A 14,767-nucleotide genomic window follows, 5' to 3' on the forward strand; every position below is an offset into this window, starting at 1 on the left:
AGCACAGACATTTGAAGCAGTTTTACTCACCGGCTGCTTCCAAAGCAGGACCGAACCTTTATCGCTGGGACCGCTCCGTCAAAAACACACTTCTTTGGTATGATTTGGTGAAGTCCTGTGACAGCAGTGGCGTGTAAATCCCCTTTGCGACGCGACTGAAGCGATGTTGTGAAGCTTCCCGTCATTTCTGCGTTCAAATCGGTTCAAATGCAGCGCTGCCTTCCCGGAATGCTGTGCTGAAGCGTTGAAGTCGCTCGACGTCACCCATAGGAATAAAGTGGAGCGCGGCGTGGAGTGTTTATGGGTGTGCATGTCCTCTCTCGCTCTAGTCACGCGCGCGGACCCTACCAGGAGAAGAGCCGTACGGCCCATACAAGGACCTTCAGCTCTATTAACGTCAAGCCGAGCCATACTCGAAAAAAACTCTCCGAAACCGGAAGGAGTATTTTTAACACAGAAATACTCCATCAAACGTCCAACATTAGTTTTTGAAACTTTGACTATGTTTAGGATGGGAATCCAAGTCTTTAACAGTGTAAAAAGCTCAGTATGCATGAAACAGCACCCCCCCCCCCCCCCCCCCCCCTTAAAAAAAGATGAAAGAAGAATTTTGGCACTCAAGCGTTTAGACCAAAGGCAGCTGCTTCCGTCAGAGAAAGACTTCTTTTTCTTTTCTTGCACTATGACAGAATAATGGCTAACTATGAGGGCTTGTGTGGCGTTCCTCAGCGGAGTGGTTCACAGTTAGTATCAAAACTTGTATAAAAACATCATCCTACAAAAGAAAGGTTGAAGTGCGGTACAAACGCTCAGAAAGGCAGCGTGTGCCGTAGTCTCAGGCCAGCACCTCAAACATTACAAATCCAGCTTGTGCATAGACCGGGACGCCCGGGTCACTTTACCCCAAAGGGAAAAAAGTGCTTTTTATTTTGCATCGAAGCATGAAAGCTTGTTTCTCACAATTCTGACCCATTGCAAGTCCACATCTCAAATTTCGGAGAGTTTTTCTTAGAATTGTGAGATATAAAGTTACAATTGTGAGGAAATATATATATCACGCAATTCTAAGAAAAAGTCCCAATTAGGCCTGCCTTCTTAATGTTGATATTCAGTGGCAGAAACAAGCTTCCTTTCTGTGAAAATTCAGAAACATTTGATAATTTTACATTAAAAATCAGTAGTAGCCTATTAGTTAAATAATGTTCTTACATAATAATGATATTAGTAGCCTAGCCTACATTTTCATATTGTAGGCTATAGTGTATTATGTTTTTAATATTTTAAAAATACAAATATTGTAGACCTAACATTTCTATATTAGTACTAATAAATAATGTATTTAAAAGTGTAGGCTACTTTACCATCTGCTTGTGTTTTTGTTGCACTTTGATGCTCAGTTTCTTTGATCTAACGTTGATCTGACTTCTCATATAGACCGGTAATTGTGGCGAACTAGTTGACGAAATATCTGTGTATTTATTATGTTGACGAAACATCTGTGTATTTATTATGTTGACGAAACATCTGTGTATAAATTTGGTACACTGATAGAGGTCAGTACCAATAGTAACCAGACCAATTTTGGAGTCTCTAAACCATTCCCTGTAGCGCCACCAACTGTCCAAAGTTTTACTCATGTTTATGCTAATAACTTTTGAACCATAAGGGCTAGAAACAAAATTATTTCCTCTGATTCCTTGGCTTAAGCAGATTCGATTCCTCTCTTAGGTCTGATTTACACGAAAATTGAACCAGATCATCCTCATACCATGCTGACAAAAGTTATGGAATTAAAGTTGATTCGTCAAATTGTTTTTGATAACCGCGTGAACAAATTTTAAGTAGCACTTGTGAAAACACACTAAAGGCTATATCTCCACAAAGCTTTATCGTATTCAAACCAAACTTGGTACGTGTCATCACAAGCATTACCTGAGGCAACCTGCAGCGTTTCCTACTGGTCCGGAGATAGGAAAAATGGCTATTTTGGCTTATAACTTCTGAATCGTTTATCTAAAAATCAACATTTTACCATGTCGGCCATTTTGGCCGTCGGCTATTTTGAATAATGTTCGAAAATGCTGTATTTTACCAATGCATGAACAGATTGTTACAAAACTTGGAATGGGTCATCACCACGATGCCGTGAAGTAGCCTGAGAAGTTTTCTTCAAACGCTTAAAACTTTGAGTGTCGTTGACATATTTTGATGGGACTTTTTTGGTCTCCTTAATCCTTGCAGAGTGCAACGGTACCAGATTTACCAGGTTTTGATGTACGGTTTGTGCAGCGTGGTTAATAAGAGCTTATAAAAATTAGCTGATATCTTCGAAACCGCTAGTCCGATCGAGACAAAACCAGCGTCAGAAAATCGAAAACATAGATTGATAGCTAAATGCTAATGCCCAAATCCCAAAATATTGATAGTAAGGGGTAGTAAAATCCAATCAAAGTCAAATGTCAGTCATTTTTTTGTGGTTTTTTTTCACATAAATGTCTATAACTCCAAAATGAAATGAGATATTTTCACCAAAATTTACACATATCTATGGGATCACTCTGAGGACACACAAAAAAAATGGTATGACTGTGCCTCTTGGTGGCGCTATAATTATACAAAACATGTAATTGAGTCTATATAACTCAATTGTATTAATGTGGGGTTTCAACATTTTTGCTTAAAAATTGTCTCCAAATGTCTTTACTCATTTGTGCAGTTGTTCTGCTTGCAGCTGTATTTATGTCGGTGATTTCTACTGTTTGAAATACAAACTGAAAGTATATTCAAGCCCCGCCCATCGCCACGTCATCGTTTCCTAATTTGGAAGGCGGAAGTTGCTTCTGAGTGAACCGGTGAAGTTCGGGTTCTTTCAAGCGGCAACCTCCCGCGATCTCTCTTGAAGCCAATACGGAAGTAATGTAAACTGCAATTCCTCAACTGGCCACTAGGGACAGGTTCCAGAACGGAGTAGAATCTCATTGAGCCCCATGTTAAAATTCTCAACTTTAAAGCAGAAAAAAACTAGCCTGACAAACCAGACCCACATCAAGATGTTTGGTCTGTAAACTCACCATTGACAGCTCAATCCGAGGGGCGGATAAACGGCTGTCTTTCAAACTCCCTCTGCACGCGATAGGATAGCGCTACAACCAACCAGAGCAACGAAGGTGAAAGAGAGCTTGTTGATAGATTAAACATTCGCCGTATCCGGTCGGCTAAACTCCGAACACATCTTCCCTTTTTAAGAATGACTTCAGTGCTGTTCTTTGTTCTTTTCTAAGAGAAAAGCTTAACAAGTCTTCCAGAGTCGCGGTCAAAGCTGATTCGAAAGACCGCCGTTCGCCAGTTTCTGTGAAGCACCTCGGGCGTGGCATTATGGCCCCGCCCAACGACTCTATACACGATGTGATTGGCCCGTCCAGATTGTGAGGAATACAGCTCAGAAGGGTATTGAGAGTTCCTAGACACTTGCGGTCAGAATAAATTTGCTGCCGCTAGGGTGCGTCTAGATTTCTAGGCTAGAAACATGTTTACAGCCTGGTACAAATTGTGGTTTTGGCCTATAAGGCTAATTTTGATCTTCAAGACAACTGTGAGGGGGGTAAAAAAAATGTATAACTCATTCGTTTACGTTTTATAAAGCCTTAAAGTTCTGCATAATTAAGGGCGTGGTTACAAGTGGATAGCCATTTATGTGCCGTCTATAGTCATTGCGTCACCTCAGCTCCGCGCTCACCCCGCCTTTTTGCCCATTTTCTATTTTCCGGAAGTGACACGCGATGACTCGCTCGCAAGATGGCACCGCCCACCTACGTCCATATTTTGTTTACAGTCTGTGAGTTCATTCCGTTCATTCAGCTGATAACTGTTTCTCTGACCGGTTTTTAAAGAAAATCACCGTTTGACCTGCAGGAATGAAAGGATTACTTATATTTTTGGTAAGACATTTTCTTCTCGTTTTGATGATTGTGGAATGGAGAAGTAGATTAGCCTAAGTGTTTACATGAGATTAGGGTTAGGGTTAGGTTAGTTGACCGTTACATTCAGTCAACACCATTATCGAGCGACTCTATCATCATTTTATAATGATTGTTCATTTTTCATCTAAACTGCGGTAATGGCTGATCATCTTCAGTTTTTAATGGAGATAAATGACAATTTAGTGTCCATAATACAGTATAAATGTCATTTTTATTATGCTTTTATTATGTTATCAACAATATTTGACCAGAAAATTGGACATTTTCTCAGAAATTAATGATGATAATCTATCGAATTTTCACCCCATATCAGTCTCCCTTTCCTTGCTAAAAATTTAGAAGCGGGTTGTTGCTTCTCAGTTTATTTCTCATTTAACTGGGAAAAAAGTCTCCTTTGTATCTCAGCAGGTTTATTGTTTCAAGAAGAGGTAACTTAAATAGTTTCAGTGTCGCGCGAATTTATGCCTAACGTAAACTTCAATTGTTTGTTGAATTTCGTATTTATTAGTTTGCAAGTTTTGTGCAGTCGTACCTGGCTGAAAGATTGCAGAAATTAAGCAAACTTCTACTAGTATTTATTTATTTTTTCTTTTCCTTTGTACTTTAACACGGTCTTTTATTAATTGTTATCATTTGTTCATAAAACTGCATACATTTATTTGTGGATTGTGATTGTTCTGTGTTTTGTAAAGTTTTTAAAATGATCTCAAATTACTTAAAACCACACACAAGCATGAACGTGTTGCTTTAATAGGTGCAATTTGAATTAAAAATGTCATGAGGAAAGTCTGCCTGTTTTGTAATAGGCCAATAATACTGTTTAAAGGTCTGTATTTTTATGTTCACCAAGGCTGCATTTAGCCTACCTGATAATAATAATAATTTTGTGAAATATTTTTACCAACTTTTTTTTTAAAGTCTTGTGATGGCAGAGCTCCATTCCTCAGTGCCACTGATTCTTCTGAAATCATTCTAATTCACAGATGCTCTGCTCAAGAAACATTTATTATTATTATGCAAATGGTTTTCTGTATTCTTTATGAATATAAAGTTCAGAAGAACAGCATTTATTTGAAATATAACTCATTTGTAGCATTGTCTCTTTTTTTTCTTTTTACCAATACAATGCATTCTTGCAAACATTTTAATCATAGTGATTTCAAACTTTTGTCCTGCATATCTTAAAGTGATTATAAAAAGCAAAGTCAAGAATGTCATAAATGTTTCAACACAGATTCAATAGTTTAAAGAAGTTTAATTTTTCAAGATTTAAAGTCAATAGTGCTTCTAATTAAGCCCAGTTAAGAACCTGCTGATGAGACACCCCTGCCTTCACCAAAAAGGCTTAAGCTTTTAACTGAAAGTATATCTTAAAATATGTCAGTGCCATTGTTTTGTCTCAAGATTCAACCATTAATGTGTTTTATATTTATATGCTTATATGTTTAATTTAATTATTAAGGCAACATTAAGGTATGTTTAATGTTAAAGGTAAATATCCTAATTTAACTAAGGCTTGCTTAATCTAAACCCTGAGTGAATCTGGGCCTTTATGACTCATAGATGAGTGTTTGTTGTGAATCAGAATAGATCATGTAGGTTTAAATGTTCACCATTGTGTATCATCCAGGCACACAATGTGACACATGGTCAAAGAAATTGCAGATGACTGAGAGTAAAATCAGTATGTTGCAAAATGTTGATTAGTTCACTGATATGGCTGTGGATGTTATTTCAGTCATCACGAAGTGAATGACTGAATTCAGTCAGGGACGACTGCACAAAACGTGCAAATAATTAAAACTTTTCTGAAACGAAGAATAAGCATAACCTCGCGCTGAAACTATTACCTTTTTTGAGATAATCCATTAAACCTGCTGAGTAACAAAGGTGCATGAACTAAAATTCCACACTAATATTCAGTTCCACACGCATGTCCGGGAAACTCATGAATATTCATGTGAGCTCTGCCCACTGAAACAGAAAATCTCAGAAACCAAAAATCTTGTAACACCAGTTCATTGGTTAAAATAGCAATTTTCTCATGATTTACAAATTGGAAACATTTGAAATATTGTAAGATTAATTGAACAAAATATATAATACTGGCAAAGTGGTTTTTGGATATTTTCCTGAAAAAACGATACATAGTGCACCTTTAATTGGTTTGGTACCTCATTGATCATAAGCAGTTTATTGCCATGGTCAGGGATTGATTTAGGCCTGAGGTCGCTGTTGTGCAGTCTGGAGTTCCTGGTTTTTTGCTTTTTAACATTTATATTTTTCCACTAGGTCAGCTTTTGAGACCTCTTGGTCTAATATTTCATTTTTATGCAGACGACAAAAAATGAAGATCTACATACACTTAAAATGGTAGTGGCTCAGTGGTTCATGTAGGTTGTCTACAAACCAAAAGGTTGGTGGTTCGATCCCTGGTTCCACCTGAATAAGTGTCGAAGTGTCCATGAGTAAGACACCGAACCCCAGCTGCTCCCGATGAGCTGGATGGCGCCTTACATGGCTGACATCGCCGTCGGTGTATGAATGGGTGAATGTGAGGCAAAAATGTAAAGCGCTTTGGATGGCCATAGGGTCTATTGAAAGCGCTATATAAATGCAGTCCATTTACCATAAAACCTAATGAAATTGTGCCTGTAGATTTTTCTTTCTAAATATATTTCTAAGATAAACGAATGGATGTCTCAGTTTTTGATGTTTTAACAGAGAGAAGACTGAGATTATACTCATTGGTTGACCCCATCAACTACGTAATCAAAATGTGAAGAATTAGGGGGTGATCTTTGATGCAAATCTAACATTTGAGCCACATGTTAAAAATACAGTTAAAACATATTTTCATCTAAGAAATATTGCCAGATTATGTCCAATGATTTCTTCTTCTGAGGATTAACCCTTTCGTGTTTAACCGTATTGATTATCGTAATGCCTTGTTGGCCGGGGTGTCAAAAGCTCCCCTAAACAAACTGCAGCTAGTTCAGAATTGGGCTTCTAGAATCCTTGCAAGAACTAGGATGAGAGATCACATCACTCCTATTTTGAAGTCTTTGCATTGGCTCCCTGTTAAGTTTAGAGTTTATTTTAAAATATTGATGGTTACTTACAAGGTTTTGCATGGGTTTTTACTGCAATATCTATCTGACCTTTTAATTCCCTATACTCCGACGCATAATCTTTGTTCATATGAAACTGGTCTTTTAGTTGTTCTGAAAACTGATGGGTGATAGCACTTTTTCTTCATTAGCTCTAAAATTATGCAAATCGTTTGTGATTGTGATAAGGCAAACTCAATCTCTTTGCGTTTTTTAATTGCGCCTTTTTTAAGGTAGCTTTTAATCGAACATTTGTTTTAGTTTTATATAGGTTTTGATTTCATATTATTCATTTTTCTTTTCTTCTCGTTGTTTATTTTTCTCTTGTTACTTTCTTATCTGTTTCTCTAAAATGCCCCTGCCCATGACTGCTACAGACTCTGTCCTGTATTTGACATTTTAACCCTCTGGACCCTAAAGCAATTTTGTGGCCCTGAAGACGTTTGACATGCTCTGACATTTTTGTTTTAAGCATATTAATGGCTAAAGTCTGATTACACTGTATTCAGCACAAACAGGACCACAGTAATATATGTGAGCAACATGTATACAAGTTTGTAGTTTTAAGAAAATAATGTGTATGTATAGTTTTTAAAAAAACTAAAATGTTAAATCACTGAAATATGGTCATCTAACACACTTTAATCATTGGATGTTGTTGCCTAGAGTTTTTTCTTCAAAACAATGTGAACCATTTTGATCACTCATTAATACAAAACAATATAGTCATATAACTTTTGTATGACACTTATTGTCAGAATAGCTGTATACGGGAAAGGTGTGGATCATCATGAATAATGCTGTGATTATTCGACCCGGGACGAGCGCTGTGTGAACAAAAGCCAAAACTAATGCCGCAACGTGTATGTAGTTATCGTGCGACTCCTAGAGCTTGTTTTTTCAATAATACAACCCTGCAGTGCCAGAAGAGCTCATCGGTGTTTTAAACGCAGAGAGTGTTCGTATACAAAAGAAACTAAAATTAAACAAGCAGAAATGTGTGCAAACTGGACACAAGTCGAGACCACGGAGCTCCTTACTATCCGCGCTGAAGCTAAGATCGCTCGCCGTTATACGTCACATCAGGATGTCACGTGTCAACTCGACCCGGGACCGTTACGGGTTGTGTGTGAAAAGTGCACATATTACGGTATTTCGCTGGCAGTGAGAATGGACCAAATCTAGCGGCCCGGGAACAAATGCCGGGTCGCATTATCCGTGTATTTGCCGGAATCGCAGTGTGAAAGGGGCTTTAATGATTGAATGGATTGTTTGAAGCTTATCCACATCATGTTTAAATTAAAAGAAGTAATCTGACTTTACATTTTCTTTACATAAAGACTTTAGATCTATAGTACCATTCAAAAGTTTTAGATGTGTATGTAAAAAAAGGACCTTGCTCACCAAGGCTGGATTTATTTGATCCAAAATCACAGTAAAAACATTCATATTGTGAAATATATATTTTTACAATTTAAAATAAATGTTTTGAATATATAGTGAAGTGTATTGTATTCCTGTCATGTGATCAAAGCTGAATGTATCATCATTACTCGACTCCTCAGTGTCACAAAAAAATTTTTTTTTTTGTTTAAAAAATAAAACCACAACAAAAAACTAAACTCTTACTCAACACAAACTTTTGAATAGTTGTGTATACTTGGATTTACAAATGAAAACAACACGCAGAGCAGTGGTAAAAAACTAAACAAAATACAGTGCAAAAGAGACATTCAGGGCAAAGGGCAAAAACGAATTAGTTGAAAACAAATTAGCCTCGTGTGTGTCGCGTGTCTACATTTAAAATGACGAACTTGAGTGCATAAAACACAACATAAAATGGTGGTCGAAATTGTTCCTACCCCTGGTAATTATGATCAAATATGGCTGTAAAAAAATTATTTGCATTGTTTATTGATGTTTTATTTTAAAAATTCACAAAAATAAAACGTTTCATTTAAGTAAAATAATTGAAAATAGGGGGTAAATCACATTGAAATAAAATAAATGCTTTTCTCCAAAACACAATGACCACATAGATTGTTTTATGAGTAAAGCATCTCTGAAGTATGTTCCCATTAATATTTACATTTTTAGCACACCAAGGTGACTAGGAACATGAAATTGTCCAGCTATGATGATGCATTGTTCCACGGGAGATATAAATATGAGGAAATTCAATGGCCAAATTCCCTTAAAGGTGCCCTAGAATGATTTGAAACAATATGTTAAATTGTTCTCTGGTATCTACATAGAGGGTATGTGGCTTATTTAAGGGCAAAAATTGTCCAGATACAGTTTTACAGGACCATTTAAATATTTAACCCATTTAAATCACCCATTTTTACAACCCTATAAATTGTCCCCAGGATGTAATGCTCTGTTTTTGCCTTATTTGGAAGAGTCATGAATATTAATGTTGAGCTCTGCTCTGATTGGCTTATTTCAGCAGCTCACAGTAGTTCAGTAAAGCGGCTCGTGAGTCCTGACAGAACACAGACCGACTGAATGACACTTTTAGCAGAACATCTCAAATGGAGATTGATAAAATGCAGCTTACTTGTTTATTGATGTTTTCAGATCATCTGCACGTGCGATAGAGAGAGAGCTCTTGTGCATATGGTTGCCAGATTGTACATGTTTATGTAAAACAGCGGATAGTATTCTTTTCACAGAAAGCTCTGTTTGGGGGATTTAAATGACTGAAATCTGGCAAGCACAAATCCTCTCCTTTCCCTCCGACAAAACTAAAACCAGTGATTTTTTTAAGTTTTTATTTTTTAAACTACATTTTAGACTCTTCTTTTTTCGTCAACAATATTGCATGTTTATATAACGTTAGTCACAATGTAGGCTACACAGTGACTGTGGTGTACTCTTAAATACAAGCATGCAAAAACATAATACTTAAGTTATCAAAAATATAAATATATATATTTTTACAAAATGAATAGCCTTGTCAAATGACTGTCGTTTTAACTTATATGGTGGAAAAGGTGACGTTTGCTAGAAGGATCGAGTGAACGATCTGTAAGCAACGTATCTACGGTTGTATTTTGTAATACAAAATAATATTAACCCTTGTCATTAGACACACTATTTAGTTTTGTATGGTACTTGGTGTTTGCTATTTTTACTGTACTAACATATTGCGTTATCTAGACAATGCGGTCTCTCTAAGAAACTTTTATTTTAATCAGAAATTGTTTAAAAAGTCAATAAGTGGATAAATCACTACTTACTGCTTGCAGGAATACAGTTGTAATTGCCACTTTCTTCAGTTTAAGACGTTGAGCGAAGCTTACTTGAAATGCCGAACAAACAAGCGATTTTGAATTAAATTGTTGTGGTATCCGATTATAATAAACATCAACCATGACTGTTGACATTTTTTATCTGTGGAAGGGTAGAAAAGTCCTCACATCCCCTGCACAGCCTGGAACATGACGTGTGTCATGAGAGCTGCCGTTTTTGCTATCCTCCAGTGTCTTGTTTATCTGCAGTCCTGATGATTCGGCTGCGTCAGTTCCGCCTGACAATGACCATGTTCAGACATATGCAAATGTTGGGGGCTTGCATATAAATGATCCCCAGCGATTACATCAACGGTGGCGTTGTTGAGAATCTCTTATTTTTCCGTGGTGTTTTTCATTCACAAGATTTTTGTTTGGGAGAGATTCAAGAAAAATCCTCTTTGCTCATCCAGAAAAAAATGCCAGAACATACTGTATTACACCTCAAGCTTTGTAAAGACAAATGTATGTATGACCAAAAATGATGGAGTATTTCAAGCTGATTTAAACTGTCATGAGGAAAAATCCAGCAAAACATGCGGGCGCGTTCTATGCGCGTATCTTATATGTTGGCACAATATGACGTGAAAGAGAACTTAGTTTAATACTCACGGGACGCTGACACACAACTTTCTGTGCGCGTGCTTTGGGTGTGTGCTCACAAAACCATATTTCAGAAGTTTAGACTGATGGCTTTAAAGCGTGTTGAAGAAATGTTTATAATTTATGTTTGAGTTCACACAAGAAGTCAACATCTGTTTCTGCCATAATAAAACACCATAAGACAGTGTCTTTTGAAACCCAGGGGGTAGGGACGGGAACCCTAGTTTGAGAGTTTTCCCTCATCAGAGGTGTCGGCTAATCTAAATTAGATCAAAGACCACGTATGTATGTGTGTGTGTTTCTCACTTTCCCCCTGTAGGTACAGGGACCATTGCGTCCCATGACAAAAGGTTTGGGGGAGACATTTGTTTCACCTTGCCTCTTTACGGAAAAACACTACTGAGACACTGAGGGGTATAAAAGCTTCGGCCTTCTTTGTTTCCTCAGTTCACACTCGATGCAGGCATACTTGGTTGTATTGACTGTGGATTCATTCTTGCAAGGATTAAATCTTTATAAAGACACGATTGACTAAGGTTTGTCTCTTATTCAGAAATGCAACGGAGTTAATATAATTTTGCCTAAACAAACGCATCAGATCTTAAACTTTCATGATGATGAAGAACTGTAATGTCATTGTGCGATTAGAGATAATCCTCTAAACCAAACAGATGTTTATGATTTAGGGGGTATTTTAATACCCATAATGGGTCTGATTTATTTGCTAGAAATATCATGACATGTCTTTCATGTTTGGTTTATTTGTCTTCTCCACACACCACTGGGAAACCAGTCGGGAAAAAAAACAATTAATTTATAATACATTTATAGATTGATTTATCATAATTGATCGTAATGAAGTGTCATCTTTCACCCACAGGTCATTGCTAGTGTTTGTGCCGTGGTGCGCACGGCTCAAGTCTTCGTGTACGGGACGCTAAAGCGAGGCCAGCCCAACCACTTCAGGATGTGGGACGCTGCCAATGGCCGGGCGGAGTTCGTGGCTCAGGCTCGCACCGTGGAACGATACCCGCTCGTGATCGCAACCAAATGCAACGTCCCCTTCCTGCTCAACGTCCCTGGGATGGGTCAGCGCGTCTACGGCGAGATCTACAGCGTCGACCAGAAGATGCTGGAGTTCCTGGATGAGTTTGAAATGACTCCAAAGATCTACCAGCGCACGACTATTTGGCTGGAGGAAAACGCACCCAAGCCTGGAAGTTTAATCGAGGCCTTTGTGTACAGCACGACTACATATGAACCCGACTGGCTCCAAAAACAAACATATGAGAGTTATGATGCTTACGGTGAGCACGGGCTGCCCTATGTGTGTCGTGAGGACAGAAGCCCTGAGTAACCGCTGTAGTAACATTTACCAGGGTTTAACCACACCCACCAGTGTCAAAGGAATTTAAAGGGGGGGTGAAACACTCAGTTTCAGTCAGTGTCATGTCAATCTTGAGTACCTATGGAGTAGCATTGCATCCTGCATATCTCCGAAAAGTCTTTATTTTTTTTATAATTATATAAGAAAGATGCGCTGTTCCGAGTCTTTCCGAAAAAAGCCGAGCGGGTGGGGGCGTGTCGTGTGGGCGGAGCTAAATAATGACGTGTGCGCGCCGCTGTTATTGTGTTGAGTGCGCCGTAAAGCTGTGTCATCCCTAACAGCGGGAAAAAACTTTATTCAAAATAAAAAAATGGCTTTTAATCAGATACAGCCATACATCTATGATCCGGAATCAGACCCAGAGGCTGCAGTTGAACAGGAGCAGCAGCAAAAACGACTAGAGCAGGACGTCTCTATGTGGTACAAGTTATACACTAACTATATAATATGCTTAGCGACTTGTGTTATTTACATATTTATACTTTTGAAGGTGTACATGTGGGAAGTGCACTTCTTGCTAGACTACAATCAAACCGTTATTCCACGATTTTAACTTTAACGTCACGTTTTTAGAACACCATGTCAAGCATGAGTGTTACAACGTGTGTGTGTGTGTGTGTGTGTGTGTGTGTGTGTGTGTGTGTGTGTGTGTTTACGCGTGGTTTGTGTAGACAATTGTAGTATGCGAACTGGTTTTGCACGGCAGGCTAGTTAGTGTTTACATAGAAAGACACGGAATAGTAGCGCATTTGAATGAAGAAGCGCGCTTATTTAGTTCAACATATTTCCCCACTCTTTGTGTATTGTTGTTTGGAGTGCTTTTACAATACACAAACATAAAGTTACACATATAGTGGCCAGCTAAACAAATGTACACGCACTACACATCGCATGCTCCATTGATCAATTAACTATACGTGATCATGTTTGGGCTACTTGATGAGCATAGGCAAAAACACAGACATTTGAAGCAGTCTCACTCACCGCCTGCGGTTCTAACGTTGGGACCTTTATCGTTGGGACTACTCCATCCTTCAGCATTAGGCGATCGGAAAATCCGGCGTCGAGCTGGGCCTTGTTTATGAAACAGTCGGCACCGAAATGCAGTGAACAGATGTAAACCTTTGCGCAACTCAGTTGCTGATCTGGAAAAGCAAATTCCATCCACTGTTGCCTTACCGCGGGGTTTTTTGGCAATCTGTACAGGACTTGGTCTTGGTCTGGCAGCCAAAAACGCACTTTTTTGGTGACATTGTTCATTTCTTGAAGTCACATCACCTGTGCAGCGCAGCCTACGAGCCAGCGCTTTGATGGGGGTAGCCTGTTGCTTTCGCTCTCTCCCTCTCTCTCCCTCTCTCTCTCTCACGCTCTTCCGGTAGAATTGTCCGTAAGGCCCATACAAGGAGATTCCGACCTATTAACGTCAAGTGGACGCATGATCGCAAAAAAACTTGCCGAACCTTATGACTAACCGGAAGTAGTATTTTTGACAAAGAAATACTCCCATCAAACGTCCACCTTAACTTTTGAAACTTTGTCTATGTTTAGTATGGGATTCCAAGTCTTTAACAGTGTAAAAAGATCAGTATGCATGAAACAGCATTTCACCCCCCCTTTAATTTACCATTCAGACATTTTATAACAAAACTGTAATACATAATGTTCTGATGGCAGTGAGGTTATTTAGCGGTTTAATTTCCTTGGTAGAGCTGCACAATTAATATTTAAAGGATGATCTCGATTCGAACACCCACTCGATCTTATTCCTAAATGACAAGCAATTATTTGTCTATTAAACCTTTGACAAGTCCGATCACAGCGAACATCCAGATCTGCGTTCTGAGCCAGAGAGAGCCGTTGTCATTGTTTATGAAGCTCTTTCATAACTTAAGACACAAATAATGATACTGTGTAGTTGAAAAGACTTTAAGTTAATTCTTCATGAGTGAGTCACTGAATCATTCGTTCAAGAGATTCACAAGTCACTGAATAAAAAAAATCATGAAATCTCTTTTAAATAGACTGCAGTAATAAATACTTTCTCAGAAGCTCTTGTAAATGTCATTATTTTGTTTAGTTGTCTACTAAGAAATACAGGAGAATCGTGATCTCCATTTTAAACCAAAACAGCATCTCAGTTGTTTCAGAATGGTGCAGCTCTACTGGATGGGATATTTTATGTTTATTGTATTTTTCTTGTGCTGAGTTTTCTTACAGCTTTTTTTTTTTCATATACAGGTTTAGGTCATGTCTTCTCATTTCCTGAGGAATCTACCAAACGGCAACCTGAAAAAGATTCAACTCTTGAATCCAACACAGACGTGATTTAAACTGCAATCGACTGGCTGGTAGAGACCCCCAATCCCACAGACCCCTCATGTTAAACTGCCCAAC

The 14,767-nt window shown here is 38.3% G+C and overlaps 1 protein-coding gene across 1 annotated transcript; it reads left to right on the forward strand.

The window, feature by feature from the left end:
• Window positions 1-3,804: 3,804 nt before the first annotated feature.
• LOC137074174 (gamma-glutamylaminecyclotransferase C-like) lies at window positions 3,805-14,767 on the forward strand. Its single transcript, XM_067442857.1, has 3 exons — window positions 3,805-3,938; window positions 11,867-12,293; window positions 14,612-14,767. The coding sequence occupies exons 1-3, from the start codon at window positions 3,915-3,917 to the stop codon at window positions 14,701-14,703; spliced, it is 543 nt and encodes a 180-aa protein (XP_067298958.1). The 5' UTR covers window positions 3,805-3,914; the 3' UTR covers window positions 14,704-14,767.

Source organism: Pseudorasbora parva, chromosome 4, assembly GCF_024679245.1.
Source record: "Pseudorasbora parva isolate DD20220531a chromosome 4, ASM2467924v1, whole genome shotgun sequence".
Classification (NCBI taxonomy): domain Eukaryota; kingdom Metazoa; phylum Chordata; class Actinopteri; order Cypriniformes; family Gobionidae; genus Pseudorasbora; species Pseudorasbora parva.